The sequence below is a fragment of the Convolutriloba macropyga genome, chromosome 2 (assembly GCF_964194025.1).
Source record: "Convolutriloba macropyga chromosome 2, txConMacr16.3, whole genome shotgun sequence".
NCBI classification, from domain to species: domain Eukaryota; kingdom Metazoa; phylum Xenacoelomorpha; order Acoela; family Convolutidae; genus Convolutriloba; species Convolutriloba macropyga.
The window spans coordinates 11,280,391-11,307,094 of NC_134469.1; the positions used below are offsets into that span (position 1 = coordinate 11,280,391).

The following is a 26,704-nucleotide window of genomic DNA, read 5'->3' on the forward strand; positions in this document are numbered from 1 at the left end:
CTGTTCTTATAAGTTGACTTTTGTAAGTAAATTTTTCCAAAGAAATTTTCTTTTGTTTACTTTTCTTTTCCTCATTTTTTGTTAAGTGGTGGCGAACAAAATTTGAAGCAAGAATTGTAAACCTCTTTGTTCTTCCAAGCGAAATTATTGCTTGGTCGTTTTTGCGCGTTAGTTTTAGAACTTTCTTTACTCTCCTTTAAATCAAATCGCCCTGTCTGTCTTCCGGGAGCAATTTTTCTGACGGCAGTCAGTTTTTCTATTATGGGTTGTCTTCATCTACAATCACTCTGTTGGCATAAGTGTTAAGTGAAGGCGCTTTGTGTGCTTTCTTTTGGAGGTCTGTTATTCGCCAGTTGTTTTTTTTCAATTTTTAATTTAGAAGAGATATAGATGAGTTGTCCTGTGAAGAGGATTGTTTGGAAAAAATTGCGTGCGAGTTCAATAATATAAGCAAATATATGTTTTTAATCTTTTTAAATAAACGCCCTCATTTTCTCAGCCTGTTTTTTTTGCGCACCTACTGTTTTTTACTTTGTCGATTAAAAGTTTGTTTCGTTTTACCCCATTTTGCCGCTTTTTCGACATTTTTCACGAACTCCTTTTGACTTCTCTTGGCTAGTTTTAGTCTCCCTTGATTCTGCTCAAAGTCAAAGTGCTTTTAAACAGAAGTTAATCAGCAAAACAATGTGAAATGAACCGAGTCATTAAAAAACAAAATCAAAAATAAAAACGGAATAAACCCATATAGCGCAGTTTTAGATGCCCGCTACTTAAACTTTGTTTCTATAAGTCTTAGTTACCATCTCCAATGCTATTGGTGTTTATAGTAGCCCCTGTATCATCATGTTAACGATTAGGAATTTGTCTAATTACGAAATCGAATCTCGTGCTTTAAACCTTGGCCATTTGTGTATTTTCCAGCAATATGGCTGATGTTTTCTTTCCTTACAATTTTTTGAATTGCCCTCGAACGAAATTTAAAGCAATTTTTGAAAGCTTGTGTGTTTATCTGTAAAGTTTTTGCGCTTTTGTTTCGAATTCCTGAAATCCTGGAGGTAGGGGTTCGAGCCACTGTGGGGTGTGAGTTTCGCCCTCTTGGGATCTTTTCCGTTTGTTCGCCTCAGCTTTGTGGGAGCACATTATTTGCAACCCCTCAGACGCACGTGCCATAACGTGCTCTGTAATTGGCGCAAACTGAAAAGATCCCACTCTTGTAACAGTTCTAAGCTACACTCCTCAAAATTGAATTACCCCCGTCTGTCTCTCGAGAACTGGTCGTCCGACGTTAGTCGTTTCATATTTAAATTTTTTTCTGCTCTATGTTCGATCAACCTTCTTCCTGTATCCGTATTTCCAAATAACCATTAGTTGTTTTCCATTTGCGTTAATTTATTGTTGGTCACGTGACTTACACTCTTGTCATTCTCAAAAATGACTTTCCTCACCTAATTCAAGTGGGTATGATCAACTACGGATAACTCACTCTAAGTGAAGGTTATTTAAGGTCATCTAATAGAAACAAAAGTTATACATAATCAAAACTTGACATCGCAGCTATTAATAAAAAAGCTAAATTTTTTCTTGGTCATTATGAGACTACAGGTCCCAGAAGCTGTCGCAGCTTTTTTTTCTGGAAATGTGTCCGTTATGTTTGACTCTTTCTGATAAAAAGTTTTGCTTTTCTCTAGATAGTGCACCCGAAAAAATTTTAATACCGGGAGTAGCAAATTTAGTGCTTCACAAAGCGCAATTTGTTCAAAAAATTCCTGCTTTCATAATGGGTATGGAAGTCCTTAAAATTCCTTGAGTCATCTTTAATTTGAACTTATAATATCATTCAACTGATATAACCATTTCCGTACTTTAACCCAACTGTAACTTAAATCAATTATACAGTTTCTCTTTATCACTGTAATTTTGTGTGTGTAGGTTGCGAACAAGGACGAAGCGCTGCCGATAGTGACGGAGATGCGTGATCTGATGAAGACGCACAAGGGAGTGTCCCTCCAGGTGGAATTAGCAAGAGTGTACAGTGAAAAGCTAAAACAGAACAGATCCCAGCTCACATTTGAGACTGTCCACCTGTTCATGATGGCATTGAGAGAGTGCCAGGTATTATAACAACACTCCATTGTCTGGATTACTTAAAAGCGGAAAAAGAGAACCAACCTACCGCTCTGCAACAACCTACACCTACCTGATCCACCACCTCGACCCCCTCCCCCACTTGCCTCTGCTCTCACACCCACCCACATTTCTAACTAAAAATTGATCCAATTTGTTTTTAATAGCCGCACAGCGATAGCTGGGGCTATTATTGGCCTTCTCTTTAGTTTTTAATAGCCGCACAGCGATAGCTGGGGCTATTATTGGCCTTCTCTTGGTTTTTTACAATTCAAAGAATTTGAATTGTATTGGGGCGCTGTCTTTTTTTTAAAGATCTGTTCACACATTTTCATGATTTTTGAAGTCAAATTGGAGTGGTGATTTTGGTCACGCCGAAACAGGAAATGGAGCGAAAAAGCGAGTGGTTTTGCGGCGTGAATTTTTTTCGCTCTAATTTTAAAGTAGAGTGAGAAAACGATGTTTGAACAAAAATTCGGTTTCTCGGTAGTGGTTTTTTGTTCACATGCGGCATTTTCTCTGTGATTTTTACTGTTTTTTCGATTTATTGGATCGGATTTTTTCTAAATGGTTTTCCCAATCCATTCACAGCTCATTCTAGGCCTAATTTTTTTATTTGAATTAAATTTTAATTTTTCGCTAGTGGTTTTTTTTGTTCACATGCGGCATTTTGACATTTTTCGGATTTTGTGTTTTTTTCTTATTTTTTTAATCTGATTTTTTTTAAAATGGTTTTCTCAATTCACTCATAGTCCATTCTAAGTCTAGTTTTTCTGTTTAGTCAATGAAAATTCTTTGAATTGTACGTCAGGACTTGTCCTGCTATGTTTTTTTATTTCGTCGTCATGATTTTTGTTACGACCATATGACGTCACAGCCACTTCTTGTTCATTCGTTCATGCAATTTCAACTGAATTGCATGTGTGACGTCATTTTTCGCTCTTAGTGGAGCGAGTTTTTTGTTCATTCGCGTGATTAAATTTTTGGTCACACTTCACTTACCTCACTCTCAAAAATGACTTCCTCACTTTGAAATTGACTTTTATTTACTTTAATTCAAAGAGATAAGGTCAAATGGGTGTGTGTCACTCTAAATGAAGGTTTTTTGAGATCAGCTAATAGAGGCAGCAATAACTTATACAGATTTTTAATCAAAATATACCAGATCAGCCTTCAATGAAAAGACAAATTTTTTTGGTCTGTCTTTTTTACTGTTTTGTTTTAGACTGCCGATCTACGAATCTATTGCGGCTATTTTCTGGCAATCTGCCAGCTATGTTTTACAATTCAAAGAATTTGAATTGTATTGGTGCGCTATCTTCTTTTTTCGCGCGTTTTTGGGCTTTTTTCACATCATTGAGAAATCAAATTAGAGTGGTGATTTTGGTCACACTGCAGTTGCAAAGGGAGCGAAAAATCCAGTAGGTTTGGGGCGTGACTTTTTTCAAAAGATCTTTAAAGTGGAGTGAGGAATTGGTGTTTGAACAATTTGGCGGTTTTTGAGATGGATTTTTTTCGGGTGCGTCAATTTGTCTTCTGTTTTTAGTGTTTCCTCTCCTTCAGTGCTTTTAAAACGGTGCATATGTGTTCTGATTGCGCCTATTGGCCTTTACTTGAGTTCATTAAGGGGCAGCTGAAACTTTTTAATAGCCGCACAGCGATAGCTGGGGCTATTATTGGCCTTCTCTTGGTTTTTTTACAATTCAAAGAATTTGAATTGTATTGGGGCGCTGTCCTTTTTTTTAAGATCTGTTCACACATTTTCATGATTTTTGAAGTCAAATTGGAGTAGTGATTTTGATCACGCCGAAACAGCAAGTGAAGCGAAAGAGCGAGTGGTTTTGCGGCGTGAAATGTTTTCGCTCTGATTTTAAAGTAGAGTGAGAAAACGGTGTTTGAACAAAAATTCGCTTTCTCGCTAGTGTTTTTTTGTTCACATGCGGATATTTCACTTTGATTTTTACAGTTTTTTCGATTTATGGATCGGATTTTTTTCTAAATGGTTTTCCCAATACATTCATAGTCCGTTCTTGGTCTAGTTTTCTGTTTAGTCAATGAAAATTCTTTGAATTGTACGTCAGGACTTGTCCTGCTATGTTTTTTTATTTCGTCGTCATGATTTTTGTTACGACCATATGACGTCACAGCCACTTTTTGTTCATTCGTTCATGCAATTTCAACTGAAGTGCATGCGTGACGTCATTTTTTGCTCTTAGTGGAGCGAGTTTTTTTGTTCATTCGCGTGATTAAATTTTTGGTCACACCTGACTTCCCTCACTCTCAAAAATGACTTCCTCACTTTGAAATTGAATTTTATTTACTTTAATTCAAAGAGATAAGGTCAAATGGATGTGTGTCACTCTAAATGAAGGTTATTTGAGATCAGCTAATAGAGGCTGCAATAACTTGTACAGATTTTTAATCAAAATATAACAGATCGGCCGTCAATGAAAAGACAAATTTTTTTGGTCTCTTTTTTACTGTTTTTTGAGACTGCCGATCTACGAATCTATTGCGGCTATTTTTTGGCAATCTGCCAGCTATGTTTTACAATTCAAAGAATTTGAATTGTATTGGTGCGCTATCTTCTTTTTTCGCGCGTTTTTGGGCTTTTTTCACATCATTGAGAAATCAAATTAGAGTGGTGATTTTGGTCACACTGCAGTTGCAAAGGGAGCGAAAAATCCAGTAGGTTTGGGGCGTGACTTTTTTCAAAAGATCTTTAAAGTGGAGTGAGGAATTGGTGTTTGAACAATTTGGCGGTTTTTGAGATGGATTTTTTTCGGGTGCGTCAATTTGTCTTCTGTTTTTAGTGTTTCCTCTCCTTCAGTGCTTTTAAAACGGTGCATATGTGTTCTGATTGCGCCTATTGGCCTTTACTTGAGTTCATTAAGGGGCAGCTGAAACTTTTTAATAGCCGCACAGCGATAGCTGGGGCTATTATTGGCCTTCTCTTGGTTTTTTTACAATTCAAAGAATTTGAATTGTATTGGGGCGCTGTCCTTTTTTTTAAGATCTGTTCACACATTTTCATGATTTTTGAAGTCAAATTGGAGTAGTGATTTTGATCACGCCGAAACAGCAAGTGAAGCGAAAGAGCGAGTGGTTTTGCGGCGTGAAATGTTTTCGCTCTGATTTTAAAGTAGAGTGAGAAAACGGTGTTTGAACAAAAATTCGCTTTCTCGCTAGTGTTTTTTTGTTCACATGCGGATATTTCACTTTGATTTTTACAGTTTTTTCGATTTATGGATCGGATTTTTTTCTAAATGGTTTTCCCAATACATTCATAGTCCGTTCTTGGTCTAGTTTTCTGTTTAGTCAATGAAAATTCTTTGAATTGTACGTCAGGACTTGTCCTGCTATGTTTTTTTATTTCGTCGTCATGATTTTTGTTACGACCATATGACGTCACAGCCACTTTTTGTTCATTCGTTCATGCAATTTCAACTGAAGTGCATGCGTGACGTCATTTTTTGCTCTTAGTGGAGCGAGTTTTTTTGTTCATTCGCGTGATTAAATTTTTGGTCACACCTGACTTCCCTCACTCTCAAAAATGACTTCCTCACTTTGAAATTGAATTTTATTTACTTTAATTCAAAGAGATAAGGTCAAATGGATGTGTGTCACTCTAAATGAAGGTTATTTGAGATCAGCTAATAGAGGCTGCAATAACTTGTACAGATTTTTAATCAAAATATAACAGATCGGCCGTCAATGAAAAGACAAATTTTTTTGGTCTCTTTTTTACTGTTTTTTGAGACTGCCGATCTACGAATCTATTGCGGCTATTTTTTGGCAATCTGCCAGCTATGTTTATGACTTTGCCACTATTTGCTTTCATAGAATATTAGTGAATTTTAGATTTTGCACGTTTTTAAAAAATATATCTGTTGTCTTATCACTTAGTACCATCAATGACCAGTCTGATTGGTTTCTAATGAGGCATAAAAGAACTCAATTAACGGTTCGAGTTAATAGCTAGTAGTTTTCATGACTTTGGCGCTACTATTTCTCAAAAATTTTGAGCGAATTTTTCAGTTCTGCAAATATTGATTGAACCTATTGCTGTCTTATCACGTAATCTCATTGATGACAGGTTCCAACGGTGGTCGTTGAGGACTCAAATAATTGATGTAATTGTATCCTTCAGTAGCTGTTGCGTTCTGTGACTTTCATACTAAGTCTTCAAAAAGATTCAGCGAGTTTTATTGCAAAGTTTGATTAATTTTTTCTTATTATTTAATATTGTTAATGAGAGGAATCAGCGACATTTAGTGGCAGGTTGATAATGACAAATAGATAAATATAGTTGGCTGTTTGAGCTCATAGCAGTTGCTTTTGATGTTGATCCTTTCTCTTCAAAAAACTGAGTTTTTAGTCTTGCTTGTTAATAGCCGCCCTCATCTTCTCAGCCGGCTATTATAGCGCTGCTATTTTTTTACTTCGTCGAACTTTTTTTCGATTTACCCATTTCGCCGCTTTTTCGACATTTTGCGTGAAATCTTTTTTACTTTTCTAGGCTAGTTTTACTCTTCTGTCATTCTGCTCAAAGTCCTTTAAACAGCAGCTGCTCAGCAAAGCAATTTAAAAAAGAGAGTCAGTATTAAAAAAAAAATCAAAGTCAGAAATAGAAACGGGTTAAACCGATAAAGACCATTTTTAGATGCCAGGTACTTGAACTTTGTTCTCATAAGTTTTAGTTACTATATATAATGCTTATTTGTATTGATATACTAGACCCTGTAGCCTCTCACTGAGAGACAGGAGTATGTTCAATTACGAAATGTTGGAAATAAATTGCACTTAAGAACTTTTATATACAAAAATCAATTTTTGTTGATATTTTCCTTTCAATCACAATAGAGTTATGGGAATCAACGGCGGCTATTTTCCGGCAACCTGCCGAGTATATTTTTTGTTGTTCTGGTTTTGGTTCTTTGCGTAGTCTCTTACTAACAGCTCTCATCTGCCTTTTAAAGCGGAGTTAGTGATTGTCAGATCATAAATTAATACAATTCTTTGAATTGTGTTTCAGGACTTTTCCGGCTATGTTTTTTGTTTCGTCGTCAAGATTTTTGTTACGACCATATGACGTCGCAATCACTTCAAATCTCTGTTTTGTGCTTTTGTTCCTGCAATTTCAACTGAATTGTGTGCGTGACGTTATTTTTCACATTTATTGGAGCAAGTTTTTTTGTGTTAACTTGCGTGATTAAGTTTTTGGTCACGCTTGACTTACCTCGCTCCCAAAAATGACCTCCTGACTCCGAAAGTGATTTTTCTTTACTTTAGTTCAAAAAGATAAGATCAAGTCAGTGAGTGTCACTCTAAATGAAAGTTATCGATGAGCAGTTAATAAAAGCAGCAATAACTTATACAGATTTATAATCAAAATATAACATCTTAGAAGAAAGAATTTAACAAAGAATTTTCTCGTCGGTCTGTTTCTGTTACTATCTTTGTGGGACTGCAGATCTACGAAGCTATTGCTGCTATTTTCTGGCAATCTGCTAGCTATTTTTATTTTTTTTGTGTTTTAATGTTTCTGGAAACAGGTAGTGTTACTTAAGATTTTTGTTTTTCGATTTCCCGAGTCTTTTGCGGTATTCTACCGGTTATGCTTTTTCTGCAAAATTTCGTCTTCTTCAAGCATCTTCTACGGCCTTGACTTTTTTCTTTTTGTTTTGTGTGAGTGAAATTTCGGATCTATTCTGTTCCTCCCCCCCCCCCCTTAATGAGCTTATTTTTTTTACACCCGCCAGGAGCATGTGCTATTTTCTTACATAGTAACGTGCTATATAACAACATATAATTTCTAACTGGAGGCGTAAAAGACCTAGTGGGGGGACAGAATAGATTCAAAATATCTCTCTCATTCACAAGTGTCAGTAGCTGAACTCAAGTGGCGGCACTTCACTACTAAAAGTCAAATGAAAAGTGCTCCAAAATTGGTAACTTTTTTCTTTTAAATTTTTTTTAGTGTTTAAAGCAGTGTGTAGAAACGTCTGATTACGTATAAACGTATAAATCTCTAGTTACCCCCTCCACCGTCTTAAGGAGGCTGCAACAGATTTGAGCTCCCACTAGTTGTTCGAGAGCAATTCTCCCGACTTTAGTAGGTAATGTTTATATTTGGTCATATTCTACAAGTGGAACATGAAGTTCCTTAACATTTAACGGGGAAAAGCGGCAACTACTGTTCTAACATTTCCGCCGTTTATCCTCTGGAAGACTTCGATCATTGTCGGCCACCAACCACACTCCATGTAATTAATCTCTAACCAAGAGATGAGCGGGAACATGCTTTCATTTTTTTAAAGCTATCAGAAATTTCAAACTGAGTGAATCGAAGAAATGAACCTATGACAAGGGTTAATTGTGTCAGGAAAAAAGTTAAATCCATTTTCATTTATATAAACTTAAATTGCTTTGGATTCCAAGGCACTAAATTGCAACATAATTTTTCGAAATTAGCACATGCTGAAAGTGAGAATTTGAGTTTTAACTCGTCATTAAATAAGTTTAAAATTGAAGTTTTTTTTGTTCCGACTTCATGTAATGGGGCAAGGAACTCTGCTAGCCTGGCTTTTTTCTGTCATTTGACCACTTAAACTTTAATTGGTGAAAGACGGAATTTTATCTTTAGAAAGCCTCCGCAGTAGAATATTTTTAATTGCTCTGAACGAAGGTTGAAGCAACCATTGTAAACGTATGTCTTGTTGTCATTATTTTTGTTTGTCAATATTTGCGATCTTGTTCTAGAACATTTTGAAACTTTTGAGGTGACTATTTCACACTTGGTTTCCTCATTTTCAACAACTAAGTTGCTCTCGTTTTGAAATACTGTTTGTTGCTAATATAAAAGCGATTGTGAGCGAAAGAGAACCAGAGACATTATAGCGCGGTAGTTAAGACTGACGTCACTGACGTACGTGGCGAACCCTGTGGGGTGAATTTTTTGCCCCGTGAAAAATTTTAAGCTGCGCCCCAATAAATTAAGTTGTCCCGCCTGTCGTTCGTGATTAATTCATCTGTTTAGTCGGTTTATGTTTATGCAAAAAGTTTGTATCGCATTCTTAAACTTCTTAGGTGGCCTTAAATTTAAATTTCAGAGGAACAAAAATTAAGCGAAACCCCTGGTAGCATAGAAAATTTGCTCGTTGTTCCAGTTTCGTTTTTGCTGAGATATGAGGTTAAAAAATTCTTACGTTTTTCCTCAAAACACGGGAAAGGTTAATTTAAACGACACGAAACGTGCTGTACCTAGTCACCGACTGCTCTTTGCTTTATTTAATCAACAGAAAGATGGGGAGTTTCCATGGACTTTAAATATAGTTTTTTAAGTTCCAAAATGTCAAATCTATGTTTTGTTTCAAAAATTTTTGTGGTCTGTTCGCTAGAGAACTGAGCAAAAATTGCGGTAGGGGTCAAAAAAATTGGGTGAAATTTTACCTAGTCTCCTTGTAATAATTATAGTTTGTACGTTTCGTTTGAGGAATACCTGAACAATTATGCTGGATTTTTAACTTTGAGTAAATTAAACTAAACTATTTGTTAGAGGCAGTAAGTAATACCAATTACTTTGATTGTTTTCCGATTTTGGTGATCGGAGCATTTCAGTTTTTGCGATGTAGTAAGAGTGAAACAGCATCGGTAACTTGTAAACAGCGTCCGTTCAAAAAATTTAAATATGAAATTTTCTCAGTATAAAAAATCTGAGCACTGTATGAAGTTTTCTCATTGCCGACAATGGACTTTAAATATAGTTAAGTCCCAAAATGACAAATAATCTATAGTTTGCTTCTAATATTTACTTTTTGTAGTCTATTCACTAGAGAAAAATTGCGGTAGGAGGGGTCAAATAAACTTTTCTATCAGTTATATGTTTTTGAGAGAACATAGCTACTTACTATCTTTGTTGTTTTAGAGCCTTAGATTAATTATGTGATAGTTTTTTTTTATCATAGGTAACTTTCTTCAGCTTTAATTTAGGAAAGAAACAAAGTTAACCTAAACTGGAGATCTCTTGTGTTTAGGAGAAATTTATCGTTTTAGAACACAGCTTTTTTGCGAATTCAATATCACAGGCGAAAAGCTAACTCTAAAAGTATTCTTCGCGCATGCTCTTTTCTTTTACTTTATTGTACTGAAGCTGTCCACACATGTTGCATTTTTTTTACCGTTCGCACTGTTTCTAATATCAGGAGTTTGGGTTCATTCTTTGAAATAGGGACGTGTAATTTTTAAAATGCGAGATTGCTACATTGCCAGGAAAGCTGATTTTATTTTCCTATATACATAGTGCCAGACTTCAAACTTGCAAGTTCGTGTTTCAGGAAACGTTACATGACTAGGCCTTTGTTTTGATTTTCATTAGCACCAGTTTCACCACTCACAGTACAGTTAATTAATTTATAGGGTACGTGACTCAAAGTCACTTCGAAATTCTGGTTGGCAGCTCGAACCCCTACCTCGACTGATGCCGGCTTTTCTCGGCTACTTGATCAGAATTACGTAACCTAGAGATCAATAAATTGTGTAGTCAGTGGAGAAGGCGATAATAGTAAAAATCAAAAAGGGCCCGATCATTAATGCGCATTCCAATAGGTTACTGAAGTTTATTACTGGGCAAACGCCAATTGTTTACACAGCTCATTTTATAGGCTCATTTCTTGTTTCTTGGTGATGTAGCCTCTTAATTTAATGCCTCTTATCTTTATGCAAAGACGTCATCAGTTTTTTTAAACCCTTTTAAGCAATTCATGCGAAGTTAGTTGTTTACTTTTTCAATTAACATAGAGCTTCGTAATTTCAAACTGCCACTGAGACGATATCTAGGCTGACCCAGGGCGCCATCAACCCGTTCATACTTTTAAAAGTCCAGCATGCAAAGTTAGGCTGATAGAAAATTTCTTTTTTGTGTTTGACTTTTAATCTGTTCATTTGTATTTCAGGACTACGCCTCTATGATAGATGTGTTTCGATATGTGAGAGAGCGGAACTATGATTTGTCTCAAAAGGAAGGCCTCATTTACCTATATGCATTCGCTCTCAACAGGTTAGATACATTTTTGCAATCGATTGTCAACATGAATTTGATTCAGAATAACTCTACCTTGCATGTCCTTCTCATTATTTGCCATCATCATAATATTGGCAACCTTTGAAATTCAATTGTGGTCTTTTAGGTTTGGAAACATTTTTCAGGGTTTTTTTTAAATTGCCCTTGAAGAGGAGTATTGAGATTTACAGGTTTTTTTAGCTGAAGTAATGACTTGATTTTCGAACATTGACTTCTGTTTTGGAACGTTGACTTCTGTTTTCCAACAATGGACTTTATAAATAGCTTAGTTTGTAATGTATAGTAACTGAGAACTGATGGTCATTTTGAGAATTTTTTATCCCATATAAGTCCCTCCAATCTATTTAACCTACCCCGTCCACCAACACCCCCACTAGCCCCTCCCCCCCCCCCCCCCCCATACACACACACACCAACCCCCTCCCCCTCCTCCCCCCACCCACCTACCTACATTTCTTACTAAAAATCGATTTTTTCCCACAGATATTGCTTTTTTGTTTCTTTTTTTCATATTTCTGAAATAGGTGGGGTTAGATAAGAGTTTTATTGCACTACTCGTCGCGTCATTTCCAGTATTCTACCGGCTATGTTTTTTAGCTGAAGTCATTACTTGAACTTTTGACTTTTTGTTTTCAAACATTGACTTCTGTTTTAGAACAGTGGACTTTAAAAAGTAGCCTAGTTTGTTAAGTAATTAAGATCTGATGATAATATTCAAGGTTAAAAGGTCATTTTGAGTCTCATATAATTCCCTCCAACCTGTTTAAACTATCCCGCCTAACTAGACCCCAACACACACATACCTCTACATCTACCCAAACGCCCACACTCCCACCCCCCCCCCCCCCCAGACACACACCTACTCCCACCCCCAGCTACCCACCCACATTTCTCGCTTAAAATTGGTGTTTTTCACACTGTATAATGATTTTTTTTTTCAAAGTTTTATTGATTTTTTTTCAAATTTCTGAAATAGGCAGGGTTAGATAAGAGTTTTTATTGCACAACTCAGAGTTGTTTCCGGTATTCTACCGGCTATGTTTTTAATGCACAAATTTTTGCTTGACCGTTTATTTTTCGAGTGACTTTTACTCCCTTGCGATTTGCGTGATCTAAAATTCTTTCTCAATCGCAATTTCAAGCGGCTGAATTCAATTGGTGGCAATTTAATACTAAAAGTCCAATGATAAGTGCGCCGAAATCGGTGACCTTTTTTCACTATTAATCTTAGTTGTATATATTAACCTCTAATGAGGCTATTTGGAGCCCCCTAGTGAATTTCTTAGTCCCATTGGCGCTACCTCGCCCCGCCCGACTGAAGCAGGTTGCAATTGATTAGAGCTCCCACTAGTCGTTCAAAAGCAATTCTTCCGACGTTAGTTGGTTATGTTTATTAGTGTAAGCGTCTTTGTCTTTTTAGGCAAAATTTTCTCTTGACCGTTTTTGCTCTTTTGTGCTCGGATTCAATTTCTCGGATAACTTTTTCACGCTGGGTTCTAAAAATTTGCATCTTTATTTAAAAATTGTCGAATAATTTTCTGACCTTTTAATTAGGCAACCCGCCTGTTGGTCGGAACAATTCGTCCGACGCAAATAGATTTTTGTTTCTTACATTGAGACTACGGGTCTGCAAAGTTATTGCAGCTATTTTCAGGCAATGTGCCAATTAATATTAATCAGATAGTTTTTTTAGTGCAACTACTTTGTTTTCATTTGATTGTGCTCATGAAAAATATTCTGAGTGCGTGTTGGAACATCAAAGTGTTTGTCACTGAGATTAAGATACTTGACCGCAGACGTTTTTCCGATATGGACTTTGAAGTTAGGCCGAGAACGTGGTATTTGCGCAACAATCTGTAGCTCCGTTCATTCAATATTTGAAATTGTCAGCTGCCAAAATTGGGTCATCGGAATTTTTCGTGAAATCAATAAAGACATTTTTTTAAGCTCAAAATTCTTAATATTTGTAAACTATGGAATTATATGCCTTTTATTTCTTACAGATGCAGAAATTTTACCTGAAAAAAAGCTCGAATAGCAGAAAACTTTTACTGAAAGAAAAAACTTTCGAAACAAATCAGACCTTATTTATTCTTTATCCGAAAATTCTGTTACTTGCTCTCGAACGAAGCTTGAAGCATTCGTCAACGTGCGTCTTTTTTATGGACACTTTGCTTGTCCGTTTTCTTCTAGAATGTTTTTTTCGTTCGTTTGGGAAATTTGATTTTTGTCGGAAGAAACTGGATGAACTCGTAAAATCGAAGGGCATTCAGTCACTGAGCAGTTCTCTTAGATCCTTAATAAGAGCCTCAGAGTATATCATATACTAACAATTTTGGATCTTTTCAACTATTGCCCCCCCCCCTTGGTACCTAGTAGAGAATCGCCACCCCTTCTGTGCTATACTTTGCCACGATATTACTTGGCCTACAGTTTAGATAGCCGAATATCAGTTTAAGCGCAATTGCGGACCGCTGTTCACGGCCATGCCTCTCACGCGCTGTATGATGAAATCCGGAAATCGCGCGTCGGTTATCGCGCGAAGCGCGCCCACCGACCCGCCAGTCGGAAATTCTTTTTGCTTTGTATTCCATTTCGGCTAATTGTCCTAGCATGGCGCATTTTATTCTATCCAGTTTAACTCAGTATGAGCATACACGGAAAGTTATTAGTCGTCTCTGATTGGTTAATAAATCGCTCGCTTAAAATCTATTCAAGAATAGCCCCCCTTTTGCAAAAGGGGGGGCAATTGCTGAAAAGATCCACAATTTTAAGCTAATATTAACATGAAATTACAAGTTTCGGAAATTTTTCGGGTTAAAATCTTTTTTGTGTTAGGTTGAAGGTTTTGTAAAATCAGCAGTTTTATTTGATTTTTTCGTTGAATTGCCGCCGAAACATTTTGATGAATAGTCGACACTCCTGATTCTGAAGTTTTTATCGGGAGGGATATAAAGGATAGTATGAAATGACTGACTAATAATAGATGCGTTAACATTTTTGTGAAAGGGGAGAAAACGTACTAGATGCGAGGTGCGTGTTTTGACAGGCGTCAGGACGCAGGGGATAGAGAAGAGGCCTTGTCCATTATTGAAACAGTTGCAGAGCCCAGTGCAGACATGCTGTGTCTATGTGGACGCATCTACAAGGACCTCTATATTGAGTCCAGCTACCAAAACGACCGATGTCTCGAAAACGCAATCCAGTGGTACAAGAAGGGCGCACAGTTAGAACCCTCAGATTATGCCATGATCAATTTGGCAACGCTTCTGGTCGCTTCGGGAAAGACCTTTGAGAGTGACAAAGATTTGAAACGACTCAGTAAGTTAGCTGTAATTTTGAGGTTCCTTGTATGGCATGTAAAATATTTGAATGTCTCAAAATGGTTTATGGCCTTTTGTTTTGTTGGTACTCGATTTCGAGAGTGTTCAGATCCCAGTTGGTCTAGCGGTTAGGATTTGTGGCTTTCACCCACAAGGCCCGGGTTCGACTCCCGGACTGGGAATGTTTTTGAAAGCAAAGGACATTTTTCTAAAATAATAACTTTATACTTGTAATGATATTCCCCTTTTTCTAAAATAATAACTTTATACTTGTTATGATATTTCCCTTACTTCTCTGCAATGGATGATAATTACTACATAATGTGGGTAATAACCCTTGCAGTGTAGAGAATGCTCGTTATAATGAACATAAGTCGGTGAAATTAAATTAGTCAACAATCAAGTTATGAAAGCAAAAATTGTTCCCAGTCCGGGAGTCGAACCCGGGCCTTGTGGGTGAGAGCCACAAATCCTAACCGCTAGACCAACTGTGACTTATCATGCTGTTGTTAAACTCAAATATCATGCTTTAAGAATTGCTTTATCACAGCTGTGCACCTCGCATTGGAACTCGCACTTCACATATTCTCCTATTCCATATTGAGAATGTGTGTAATTATTATAAACGACCAATTCAACGTGGACAACTGTTTTGCGCAAATTGGGTTCCTTTACATTAGGCTGTCTGCTCAGATTGTTCAACTCACTCACTAAAGTGGAGCCTATCTCCCTCCCTTTTTACCCTGGATCCCATCTATTTCTTTACCCCTACCCCGCCCCGCATTTATCTTCTCTTTTTGAGAACCCATTATAGAACCGATGTCAACCCCTTTCTCGTCCACTCGGATATTTAATACTTGCCATAGCTATAGCTGAACGGAGCTACTATTGGCCTTCTCTTGCTCGTCGTTTATTAATAGCCGCACAGCGATAGCTGGGGCTATTATTGGCCTTCTCTTGGTTTTTTTTACAATTCAAAGAATTTGAATTGTATTGGGGCGCTGTCTTTTTTTTTAAGATCTGTTCACACATTTTCATGATTTTTGAAGTCAAATTGTAGTAGTGATTTTGGTCACGCCGAAGCAGGAAATGGAGCGAAAAAGCGAGTGGTTTTGCGGCGTGAAATTTTTTCGCTCTAATTTTAAAGTAGAGTGAGAAAACGGTGTTTGAACAAAAATTCGCTTTCTCGCTATTGGTTTTTTGTTCACATGCGGCAATTTCACTTTGATTTTTACTGTTTTTTTCGATTTTTTGGATCGGGTTCTTTTTCTAAATGATTTTCCCAATCCATTAATAGCTCATTCTAGGACTAGTTTTTTGTTTGAACCAAACTTTCATTTCTCGCTAAGGGTTTTTTGTTCACATGCGGCATTTTGACACCAGTTTTTTGTTTTTTTTTTTTAAATTTTTTATCTGCTTTTTTAAGAAATGGTTTTCCCAATTCACTCATAGTCCGTTATAAGTCGTTTATTGTTTAGTCAATGAAAATTCATTGAATTGTTCGTCAGGACTTGTCCTGCTATGTTTTTTTATTTCGTCGTCATGATTTTTGTTACGACCATATGACGTCACAGCCACTTTTTGTTCATTCGTTCATGCAATTTCAACTGAATCGCATGTGTGACGTCATTTTTCGCTCTTAGTGGAGCGAGTTTTTTTTGTTCATTTGCATGATTAATTTTTTGGTCACACTTGACTTATCTCACTCTCAAAAATGACTTCCTCACTTTGAAATTGACTTTTATTTACTTTAAATCAAAGAGATAAGGTAAAATGGGTGTGTGTCACTCTAAATGAGGGTTATTTGAGATCAGCTAATAGAGGCAGCAATAACTTATACAGATTTTTATCAAAATATAACAGATCAGCCTTCAATGAAAAGACGAATTTTTTGGTCTGTCTTTTTTACTGTTTTTTTAGACTGCCGATCTACGAATCTATTTCGGCTATTTTCTGGCAGTCTGCCAGCTATGTTTTCGTTTTCTATTTCGTCGGCGAGATTTTTGTTATGACCCTATGACGTCGCGCTCACTTCAAATGTACTTTTTAATAGCCGCCGTCAGCCTCTCATCGGCTATCATTTGGGCGGACTCTTTTTTTACAATTCAAAGAATTTGAATTGTATTGGGGCGCTCTGCCTTTAAGACTCGAAGAGGCTTTAAGGTTTTGTTCTTTTTCAGACTCGAAGAGGCTTTATCGTTTTCTTTTTGAGACTCGAAAAGGCTTTATGGTTTTGTTTTTTTTTTGCTACGTGAGCTAGCACGAAAACCGGACGTTCAGGGTGTTAGTAAAGTTTGAAAACGTTGTTTCAGTGAACAAATTCGAACAGCAGAGAAAAGGGAGTGGTTCTTTTGTATACGCCTTCTTTGAAACGGTGAGAAATGTAGGTTTGAAAAATTTTTCGCTAAGCGAGCAATTTTTTTTGTTCACGTGCGGATTTTTCAATCGTTTTTTTTTTTAAAAAAACTTCTATGTTATCTGAAAGGTCTTTCAGACTAAAGTAATAATTTTTGGTTTGTTTTGATAGCGTTTTGAAGGCTTTTGGTTATTAAAGGGAGTTTTACACTAATTTGAAGGTTCTCAACATTCTCGGGTTTTAAAGTTAATTTTGCGATTTTTGAGCATTTATTGTATTGCTTTTACTCGTAACTGAAAGTAAGCTTAATAAGCATAGGCAGTTTCGATTACAAATTAATTACAGGATCTTTGGTACTAAGCAATTTTTTCTTTGAATTAGCTGTTCACGTGCGGATTTTTCGAGCGTTTTTTGTTTTTTTCTAAAACTCGTGTGTTATCTAAAAGGTGTTTCAGACTAAAATTATAATTTCAGGTTTTTTCGATAGCGTTTCGAAAGTTTTTTGGTAAATAAAACGAGTTTTACGCAAACTTAAAGGTTTTCACTTATTTCTTCAATTTTGAGGCTATTTTAATCCAATTATGTTAATTGCTCTCAAGCAAAGTTTTTAGCAATTATATTAGTCCTGCTGGTCTTTTTTATGCGATTTTTTGCTTGACGGATTATTCGTCTGACCCCTTTGACTTCTCGTCCTTAAAAACAAGAGAAACAGGTAGCGCACAGTGGGCATTAAGTTAAATTAGATGCTTTAGCCGCGTTTAGTGGTCCTTCAAGTGCTAAGTGTGATGAAGCTACCGGGAAGGCCGTAGTTTAAGGTCAAAATGTCATTTTTAGCAGTTTTTTTTGCCCAAAATGGGGCAATTTTTCGTGTTGCCATTTTTTGAGTTTTTTTGTTGGACCAGTCTAAAATTGAGGCTGGTTAAAGTTGATAATGGGCTTTTGCAAGGCAAGTACTTTTTATGACCTTTTTAAGAGCTCTATGTTTTGGAAATCGAGACGAAAATATGTACGCAAATCTATACTAATTTTCACAATTTTGTCCAGCTTTATGAAAATTTTTTGCCCTTTTTGAGTTTCTCATTCCTAGGTGTCAATGAGCCTCCTCTAGGGTTTGAATGTAGATTACTGTACAGTTTCTAGTGGTAATGGAGTAGTTTTCAACATTTTAACATCACGAATTTTAACATTTTAAACAAAACCTGCAATGTTTTTGACGTTTATTGTCCTTGTTTAAGATTTTCCTCACCGGGGGTCAGAAAACCTTGTTGACAGTTTGATAATAAGTTACTGAAAACTTTTTAATGGCCATGGAATAGTTTTCAACTTAATATCAATAATTTTAGTAATTTTTTAAAAAATAAAACTTGGCAATTTTTTTCAAGTTTTTTGATTTTTTCATCATTTTTTAGGGTTCACCGGCCTCAAGAGCCACATAACTTCCTCTAGGGTTTGATTATAGGTTACTGCATAGCTTTTAGATGTAATGGAGGGTTTTCAAGATTTTAGTGTCAGCGATTTTTAGAAGTATTTGCAATTTTTTCTAGTTTTTTTAAATTATTTTCATCATTTTTTCCGGCACCAGGGTGCTAGGGTTCGATCCTCCAAGGTTTGATCAGCTGTCGCATAGCTGCTAGAGTTAATGGAATGGTTATCAATATTTTCATGACTCCAGCTTTAGCAGTTTTTTGATATAATTTTTTGTCTTCGGAAAATTTGTACCATTTTCCAAGTTTATGGGTCTTTATGAGCCAGCGAAACCATTTCAGGCTTGATTTAAGGATAGTGGATAGTCTCATAAGACAATGAAATGGTTTTTAGGATATTAATATCACAAATTTTAGCATCGTTTTGTCACAATTTGCAATTGTTTTTAAAAATTTTTTAAAATATTTCTGTCTGAGTTTAGCGGTCATTACTGGCCAACGAAACTTTTTAAGTCTGTAGATGGGTTACATGACAGAACTCCAGAGACCAAAACTGGTTTTGAACATGTTTTTTACTGCGAAATGTGTAAACTTTTCCTTTGAATTTTGCACTTTCGGTATTTTTCTTTGAATCAACTACTAACAACGCTAGAAAACAGGAAGTTGCAGATTCGAATCTCACAGAAATGTTCCTTGCTCCTGTTTTCTGTTGGGGTTTCTTTTCGCTCTTTCTCGTTAACGTTTTATCTCTTGACTATCTCACTCCGCTCTCTCTTTCCTCAACTCTTTTGTTGATGCCGCACTTCAGCTGCTGTAATGTGGCGTGATTTCATCATCTATCACCCTCACCTCACACCCCTTCAGGTAAGCTGAAGCTAGCCTCTCTAAACCGTGGCTAGCTACTGACAAAGCCTACCACTCGCGGGTCGTTTGAGAGCAATTCTCCCGACGTTAGTCGGTTATGTTATTGCTTTTACTTGTAACTGAATGTACGCTCAATGCTGGTGGACAGTTTATATTACAAACTAAATGCAGGTTTTTTGTTATCAAGCAATTGTCTTGAATTTTGACAAAAAGTTACAAAAAATTGTTTGATTTTTTTAGCTTTGTTTCAAAATTAGAGATGTTTTTGTGCTTATTTTGGATTGTCCGATTTTGTCTGAGCAATTAAGTTGTCTCGATTACTTGAAATATTGTATTTTTGTATTTATACTTGAAAATTGAAAATTATTTGAATTTTTGTTTTTGTTTAAATTACTTTTTTGTTAAATTTTCTTTTATTTTGAAGATTGTCTTTTCTTTGATGCTCTCTGCAGTCAGAAACTAGATATTCGACAGGCTGCTTTTTTGGCAAAGATATTTTCGAGTCGTTTCTGGATTTCTTCCGACTATGTTTTTTTGAATATCTCTTCACACATTTTCATGCTTTTTGAAGTCAAATTGGAGTGAAGAAACAGGAAGTGGAGCTAAAAATCGAGTGGTTTTGCGGCGTGAATTTTTTGCTCTAAATTTAAATTGGAGTGAGAAGAACGTTTTTGAGCAAAAATTAGTTTGCTCGCTAGTGGTTTTTTGTTGACATGCGGCATGATACAGATTTTAACTGTTTCTTCTACTTTTTTGATATGATTTTTAAAATGTTATTTTAATCCATTCATAGTCCATTCGTGATCGAGTTTTTTGTTTAGTTAATGAAAATTCTTTGAATTGTGGATCAGGACTTCTCGCTGTTTTTTTAATTTCGCGTTACCTTTGGTCACGTTTATCGGTTTACATAAGTCACGATTTTCGCTTTTGACTTCTGACTTACCTCTGTTTCAACTGAATGGATTTCAAATTCTCCTACGCATTGAACTACGCAATATAGTGATTAAAGTCAAAGTCAAAAGAGCAATATCAAAAGAAACGTAATGAACCGACAATGCCCGGTCATTAAGTCAAAGTACATTAGGTTATCAATTTTCATTAGAGCTTTGGTAGCTCAAAGTTCATTAGAGCGATTGGTTCATTAGAGCGATTGCTAGCTGACATTAGTATTAAATTTAATAGTTTTCAATGTAGAAGCTGAATTAAGTTTAGGCTTAGAATGTAACTGAAGCTACACACCGGATTCGAGCACTTTTTGAAGCTTAGAGAAAAATGCTGTCAATTTTTATTTCCTTTTTCTCTTTCAATCTGGATGTCATGCGCATCAACGGCGGCTAATTTCCGGCAATCTGTCGGCAATTTTTGTTCATTTATACAATTCCAACTGATTCGTGGGTGTCATGTCTTTTTCATTCCTTGCAGCGGGTTTTTTGTTCGCATGAATAAGTTTTTGGTCAAATTATAATAGATATGTTATTTAATTATGGTCAAATTATTTTACATATGGTCAAATCGGCTTGACTAATTCCAAGTCAAGGTTATTTAAATGTAGCTAATAGGAACAACACACGTTATAGTAATTCGAATCAAATTGACATTCCGTCTATTATTTAAAACTTAAAATCCTTTTTCGCTCTAATTCACTTTTGGGCTGCAGTTCGACAAATCTATTGCATATTGTTTTCTGGCAATCGACCAGCTACATTAATTTTTTTTTGACCTTATTAATTACCACTTTGCATGGGTTTCTAATAATGATTATTTGGTCTGTTTCTTTGTAGCCAAATATTCAAGACCTTAAAATAGCAGAATATCAAGTTTTCTCAGCGTTTTTTTTCTTTTGTTCGTTTTGGCGCTGAAAGATTTTATTTGCTTCCGAATCATTGGTTAATTTATAACCGCCATCATATGAGCTGGTTATATAGCGGGCCTTTTTTCGTCGGAAAAACTTGTTTCAATTTTCCGAAATTCACAGCTTTTTCAACATTTTGCGTGTAATTTTTTATAGCTGTAGGCTGAGCGGAGCTATAATGCGATGTTCGTGATTTTTTGTTTTATATTTGTTCACAACGCAAAGATGAAAATCCAAGATTTCTTTGTGACTTTCGTTCTTGCTGAGGGCATGTGTGTGCGTGACGTCATTTCTTTCTTTAGCCAAAATTTATGGGTCATTTGCGTGGTTAGATTTTGATCATACGTGACTTGCCTCAGTCAATAAAATAACTTTTGCACTTTAAGGTTAAAGGAACTCGTATGTGTTATAAATATGCCAATAAAAAGGCTTCTGTAGAATGGAATTTATAATTTTTATTAATTTATCGCTGAATAATTTCTACATAGCGTTTTGAGCGGCGTCGATATCTTTCAACGTTTGTCATCTTTTTCAACTTATATCTGTACCGTTTTTTTCTATTATACGGCACGCAATTCTTTCTTTCTCAGCTATTCCGGTAATCTGACAGCTATGTTTGACTTCTGTAGGCTAGTTTTACTTCTCTCATTCTGCTCAAAACGTTTTTTAACATCATTTGCTCAGTTGACCAATCTAAAATGAACAGAGCTAATAACGGAAACCGAAATTAAATATAGAAACGGTATAAACCCATAAAACCTTATTATAGATGCTAGCTACTTGAACTTTGTTTTTATGTCTTAGTTGCCATTTCTAATGCTTTGATACTAGACCCTTAATTCTCTCATCGTGAAAGAGTTTGTCCAACTGTGAGTATGAAATAAGAAAAAGTTTTCAATTAAAAGATGTTTTTTGTTCAACAATCAATCTTTTCCTATTTTGCGTTCTTTTAATACCAATCGGTGTTATGGGAATCAATGGGGGCTGTTTAGTGGCAATCTGCCGAGTCTGTCTGCGTCTTTCAACAGCCTTGACATGACCTTCCCAAAATTCAATAATTTATCAATAGGCGGTAATGTGTTATCCAATTTCATTAAAGCGAGTTCTAATGCGTATTAGAATTACGGTTAATACCTTTCTGTTTAGAAGCTAAGTCCTCTTTATTTCTGTGGTTTAACTAAACTGTACATCAGGTTATAAACTTTTTGACACTTCGAAAAAGCTGTTATTTTTCCTTTTTCTGATTCAATCCCAATGGACGCCAAGGGGGTCAACGGCGACTACTTTTTGGCAAAATTTGTGTTTCGTCTTTAATTTCTCCAATGAAATTTGTAACATAACTCGCTCCTGATTGTGTATGTTATATTCACCTCGGTTGGAGTCTGGTTGTAATTAAAAAAAAAGTTGCTTTTTTTCAGTGCTCTAATCACTCATTCAGACTTTTAAATAAGTTGATTTTGCACGATGATTGGCGAAAGTCAACTCATGCATAAAGTGAATTCAAAAGTGCCTCGAAAATGACTACATCTTGTAATTTCAGCCGAGTGGCATATAATGATCTGTAGGTCAAATAGGTCTTGATTTCTAGCGGCTCAACCATCGAGGAGTTATAAAGGGCAAAACCCAGGTTTTACTCGTTAGCTGTCTGAATGAAGTTCCAGTCAAGTTTGCTTCCCAAGTTTATGTCATTATTTGATGTCATTTACTTTTGTATCATTATAATTTGACGTCATGATGTTTAGACAACAAGCTGAGTTACTCAATTGGATCCCAAGGTAGACTTGACCAGATCCAGAACTACTGGGTGGTAGCCACCTACTTTGAACTCTGTGTCCTCTTGGACGACAAGCAGCAGGCGGTGGATGCCGCCAGACGTATGTTCCACTTGAACGCCCCAGCTTGGTACATAAAATCCACACTTCACAACTTGAAGTTGATATTGTCAAAGGTACAGCAAAGTTTCCTCAATAATTAACTATTGTTGATCCGATTATTATTAACAAACGTGTGGGCTTTTGTCACAGCGATCTCTTTTTGATAGCCGCTAAGCAGTTGACGTTTTTAAAATATGAAGTAAGCATATTTTCCGACAGACCCATAACTGTGATTTTATTCATTTCTACTGCTCGTCAAAATAATTTTTTATTGAATTAGTTTATACCACAGTTGTCAGCGTTGGGCCATTTGTGCGCCTAGTTTTTGTCATGTTGGCTTTGGTGATACATATTTTGCTAGGCATGATGATGTGAAACGGTAACGGTCCCTTAATTGTTACAGAGACAAGAGGTGGCGAAGGGATTAGTGAGTCCCTACTCTAATTCATCCGAGTCCTCCTTCTCCAGCAGACATCAACACAAACAACAGCAGCTCCTCACTCTACCTGGACACTCATTCGAGGATTCAGTTAGTCGTCTGCATTCTATTGTCGAACCTGTTTAAGTGCTCTCAAACAAAGTTTGTAGCAATTATATTAGTCCTGTTGGTCTTTTTGCAATTTTTCGTCGCACTTGACTTTTTGTCCTTAAAAACGGAAAAACAGGTAGCGCCCAGGGAGCATTAAGTTTCATTAGAGGGCCTTAGCCGCGTTAAGTAGTCCTTCATGTGCTTAGTGTGAGGAAGCTACCGGGAAGGCCGTAGTTTAAGGTTAAAAGGTCATTTTTACTAGCCGCCCTCATCTTCTCAGACGGCTATTATAGCGCTCCTAATTTTTTTACTTCGTCGAACAAAAAAAATGTTTTGCTTTACCTCATTTTGCCGCTTTTTCAACATTTTGCGTGAAATCTTTTTGACTTCGCTCGACTAGTTTCTGTCTTCTCTCATTCTGCTTGAAGTGATTTTGAACATCAGTTGCTCAGCAAAGCAATTCAAAATGAACAGAGTCAGTATAAAAAATGGAAGTCAGAAATAGAAACGGGATAAACCCATAAAGCCCCATTTTAGATGCCCGCTATTTGAACGTCGTTCCTATAAGTCTTAGTTACCCTCTCTAATGCTTAGTGGTATTGATAGTAGCCCCTGTAGCCTCTCTCTAAGAAACAGAAGTATGTTGAACTGCGAAATGCCATCAAAATAAATCGGACTTAAAAAATGTTTTTGTACAAAAAATCTTTTTTTCAATGTCTTCTATTCTTTCAATCCCAATCATGCTTATTTGAATAAACGGCGGCTATTTTCCGGCAATCTGCCGGGTATGTTTAGGAGTTTCTGAGCCCAAAATGTTGAAGTTTTTCGTGTTTTCGCCATTTTTCGATTTTTTTGTCGGACCAGTCTAAACTTGAGGCTGGATAAAGTTCATAGTGGACTTTTGCAAGACATAAGTACTTTTTATGACCATTTACGAGCTAGATATTTTGGTAATCCAAACAAAAAACATGCAAATTTATACTAATTTCCAAAAAATTTTTCAAGCTTTTTGAAAATGTTTGCCATTTTTCGAGTTTTTTAGCCCTAGGTGTCAAGGAACCTCATCTAGGGTTTGATTTTAGATTACTGCATAATTCTTAGTGGTAATGGAATGGTGTTCAACATTTTAACATCACGAATTTTGGCATATTTATGACAAAACATTTTCTTAAAAAATTTTTTTGTTATTGTCATTTTTCAAGTTTTTCCAGACCCAGGGGCCACTGAACCTCAATAAGGGTTTAGTAATAAGCTACTGAAAGTTTTTATTGGTCATAGAATAGTTTTAGACTTTTTAATATCACAAATTTTAGCAATTTTTTCATAAAACTTGCAATTTTGTTCAAGTTTTTTGAAAGTTTTTGTCATTTTTTAGGTTTCTCCAGCCTCAAGAGCCAAGGAACCTCTGAACCTCTAGTGTTATTACATAATTTCTAGATGTAATGGAAAGTTTTTCAAGATTTAAACATCACGCATTTTAGCATTTTTTGACAAAATTTGCAATTTTTTTCATTTTTTACATTTGTCATTATTCAGGTTTTTACAGCCTCAGGGGTCAGCAAAACTCCTCAGGGGTTTGATAATAAGTAACTGAAAAGTTTTTATTGGAAAGGGAATTATTTTGAACTTTTTAATATCACAAATTTTAGCAACTTCTTGATAAAATTCGCAGTTTTTCAAGTTTCTTGAAAATTTTTCTAATTTTTTGGATTATTTAGCCTCAAGAAAAGAGGTTTAAAATAGGTTAATACATTGTTGCTAGATGTAATGAAATGATTTTCAAAATTTTAATATCACAAATTTACGCATTTTTTTTAGAATAATATTTACAATTTTTTTTAAGTTTTTTGAAATTGTTCATCATTTGATAGGTTTCTCCAGCCTCAAGAGCCAAGGAATCTCCGGTAGGTTTCAGCAATAGATTACTGCTTTGTTTCTAGATAAAATGGTTTGTTTTTCAAGATTTTAATATCACGATTTTAAGCAATTTTTTCAAATTATTTGCAATTTCAAGTTTTTTTGGTATATTTGAATTTTGTTTAAGTTTTTCCGGCACAAGGGACCTGCTCCGAGTTTTGATGATAAGCTGCTGAATAATATCTAGAGTTAATGGAATGGTCATCAAGATTTTAATGAATTGAGTTTTACCATTTTTTTTGACAAAATTTAAATTTTTATCAAATTTTCGAAAAACGATTATCATGCTCCAAATTTATGGATCTTTGTGCCAGTGAAACTATTTAAAGCTTGATATAAGGATACTGTACTGGAATTTCTCTTGAGACAATGAATTCGTTCTGAAGGTAATGATATCGCGAATTTTAGCAAAATTTTGTTAAAATTTGCAGTTGTTTTTAAAATTTTTGACTATTTTTATCCTTTTCTGAGTTTAACGATCATCACTGGCCAATGAAACTTTTTTTATTTTTAGTCTTGCAGATCGTTTACATGACAGTTCTTCAGAAACAAAAAATGGCTTTGAACATTTTTTTCACTGCGGAATGAGGAAACTTTTCTTTTCAATTTTGCACTTTGTTTTTTTCTATGTGATATAATAATTACTAACAAGGCTAGTAAACTAGAAGTTGCAGAGTCGAATCTCATCATGGAAAATATTCCTGGTTCTTTCTCTCTCTCTGGGTTGTGGGTTCTTTACTTCTCTTTATCGTTCACGTTTTGTCTCGCACATCTCTCTCTCTCTCTCTCTCTCTCGCTCTCCTCTTTCCTTAACTCTTTTGTTGATGCCGCACTTCAGCTGCTCTTATGTGGCGTGATGTCATCATCTATTACCCTCACCTCACGTCTCTCCAATTAAGCTAAAGCTCGCCTCAATAAACAGTGGCTTTTTTGTTGAAGCCAACCGCTCGCCCCTCATTTGAGAGCAATTTGCCCGAGGTTAGTCGGTTATGTTTCATTTATCCACTTGACAAAACTTTGGTTTTTATGAGAGCGTGTGAACAAGCAAATGCATTTTTTTGAATTACTTATTGGTTACTCTTAAAAGTTTTTAATTGCTCTCAAACAAAGTTTTTAGAAATTATATTATTAGTCCATTCTTTATGCGAATTTTCGCTTGACCGATTTTGTCTGACCCATTTGACTTTTTGTCCTCAAAAACGGGATAAACAGGTAACGCCAGAGGGCATTAAGAGTTCTTAGAGCCTTACGCCTTATGCTAGTCACAAAAGAGCGATTAACCAGAACTGTTTTGAGGGGACAATTGCATGGTGTTAAAGGCTGTTCTTAATCAGCAACCAACTCCGCCCCCACTCCACT

General features: G+C 35.9%; 1 protein-coding gene and 2 non-coding genes across 3 annotated transcripts in view; 2 read left to right on the forward strand and 1 right to left on the reverse strand.

The window, feature by feature from the left end:
* The window catches only part of LOC142335124 (mitogen-activated protein kinase kinase kinase 15-like), a 42,430-nt gene extending 18,870 nt beyond the window's left edge, over window positions 1-23,560 (forward strand). The window contains exons 6-10 of the mRNA XM_075383484.1: window positions 1,930-2,112; window positions 11,079-11,182; window positions 14,256-14,527; window positions 22,768-22,973; window positions 23,303-23,560. Of these exons, the coding sequence (XP_075239599.1) occupies window positions 1,930-2,112; window positions 11,079-11,182; window positions 14,256-14,527; window positions 22,768-22,973; window positions 23,303-23,464 (927 nt within the window). The 3' untranslated portion in view covers window positions 23,465-23,560. The remainder of the gene's footprint in view (window positions 1-1,929; window positions 2,113-11,078; window positions 11,183-14,255; window positions 14,528-22,767; window positions 22,974-23,302) is intronic.
* Window positions 14,640-14,711, forward strand: Trnae-uuc (transfer RNA glutamic acid (anticodon UUC)). Its single transcript has one exon. It is a non-coding gene; the product is annotated as a tRNA-Glu (tRNA).
* Window positions 14,952-15,023, reverse strand: Trnae-cuc (transfer RNA glutamic acid (anticodon CUC)). The gene has a single exon. It is a non-coding gene; the product is annotated as a tRNA-Glu (tRNA).
* Window positions 23,561-26,704: the final 3,144 nt, after the last annotated feature.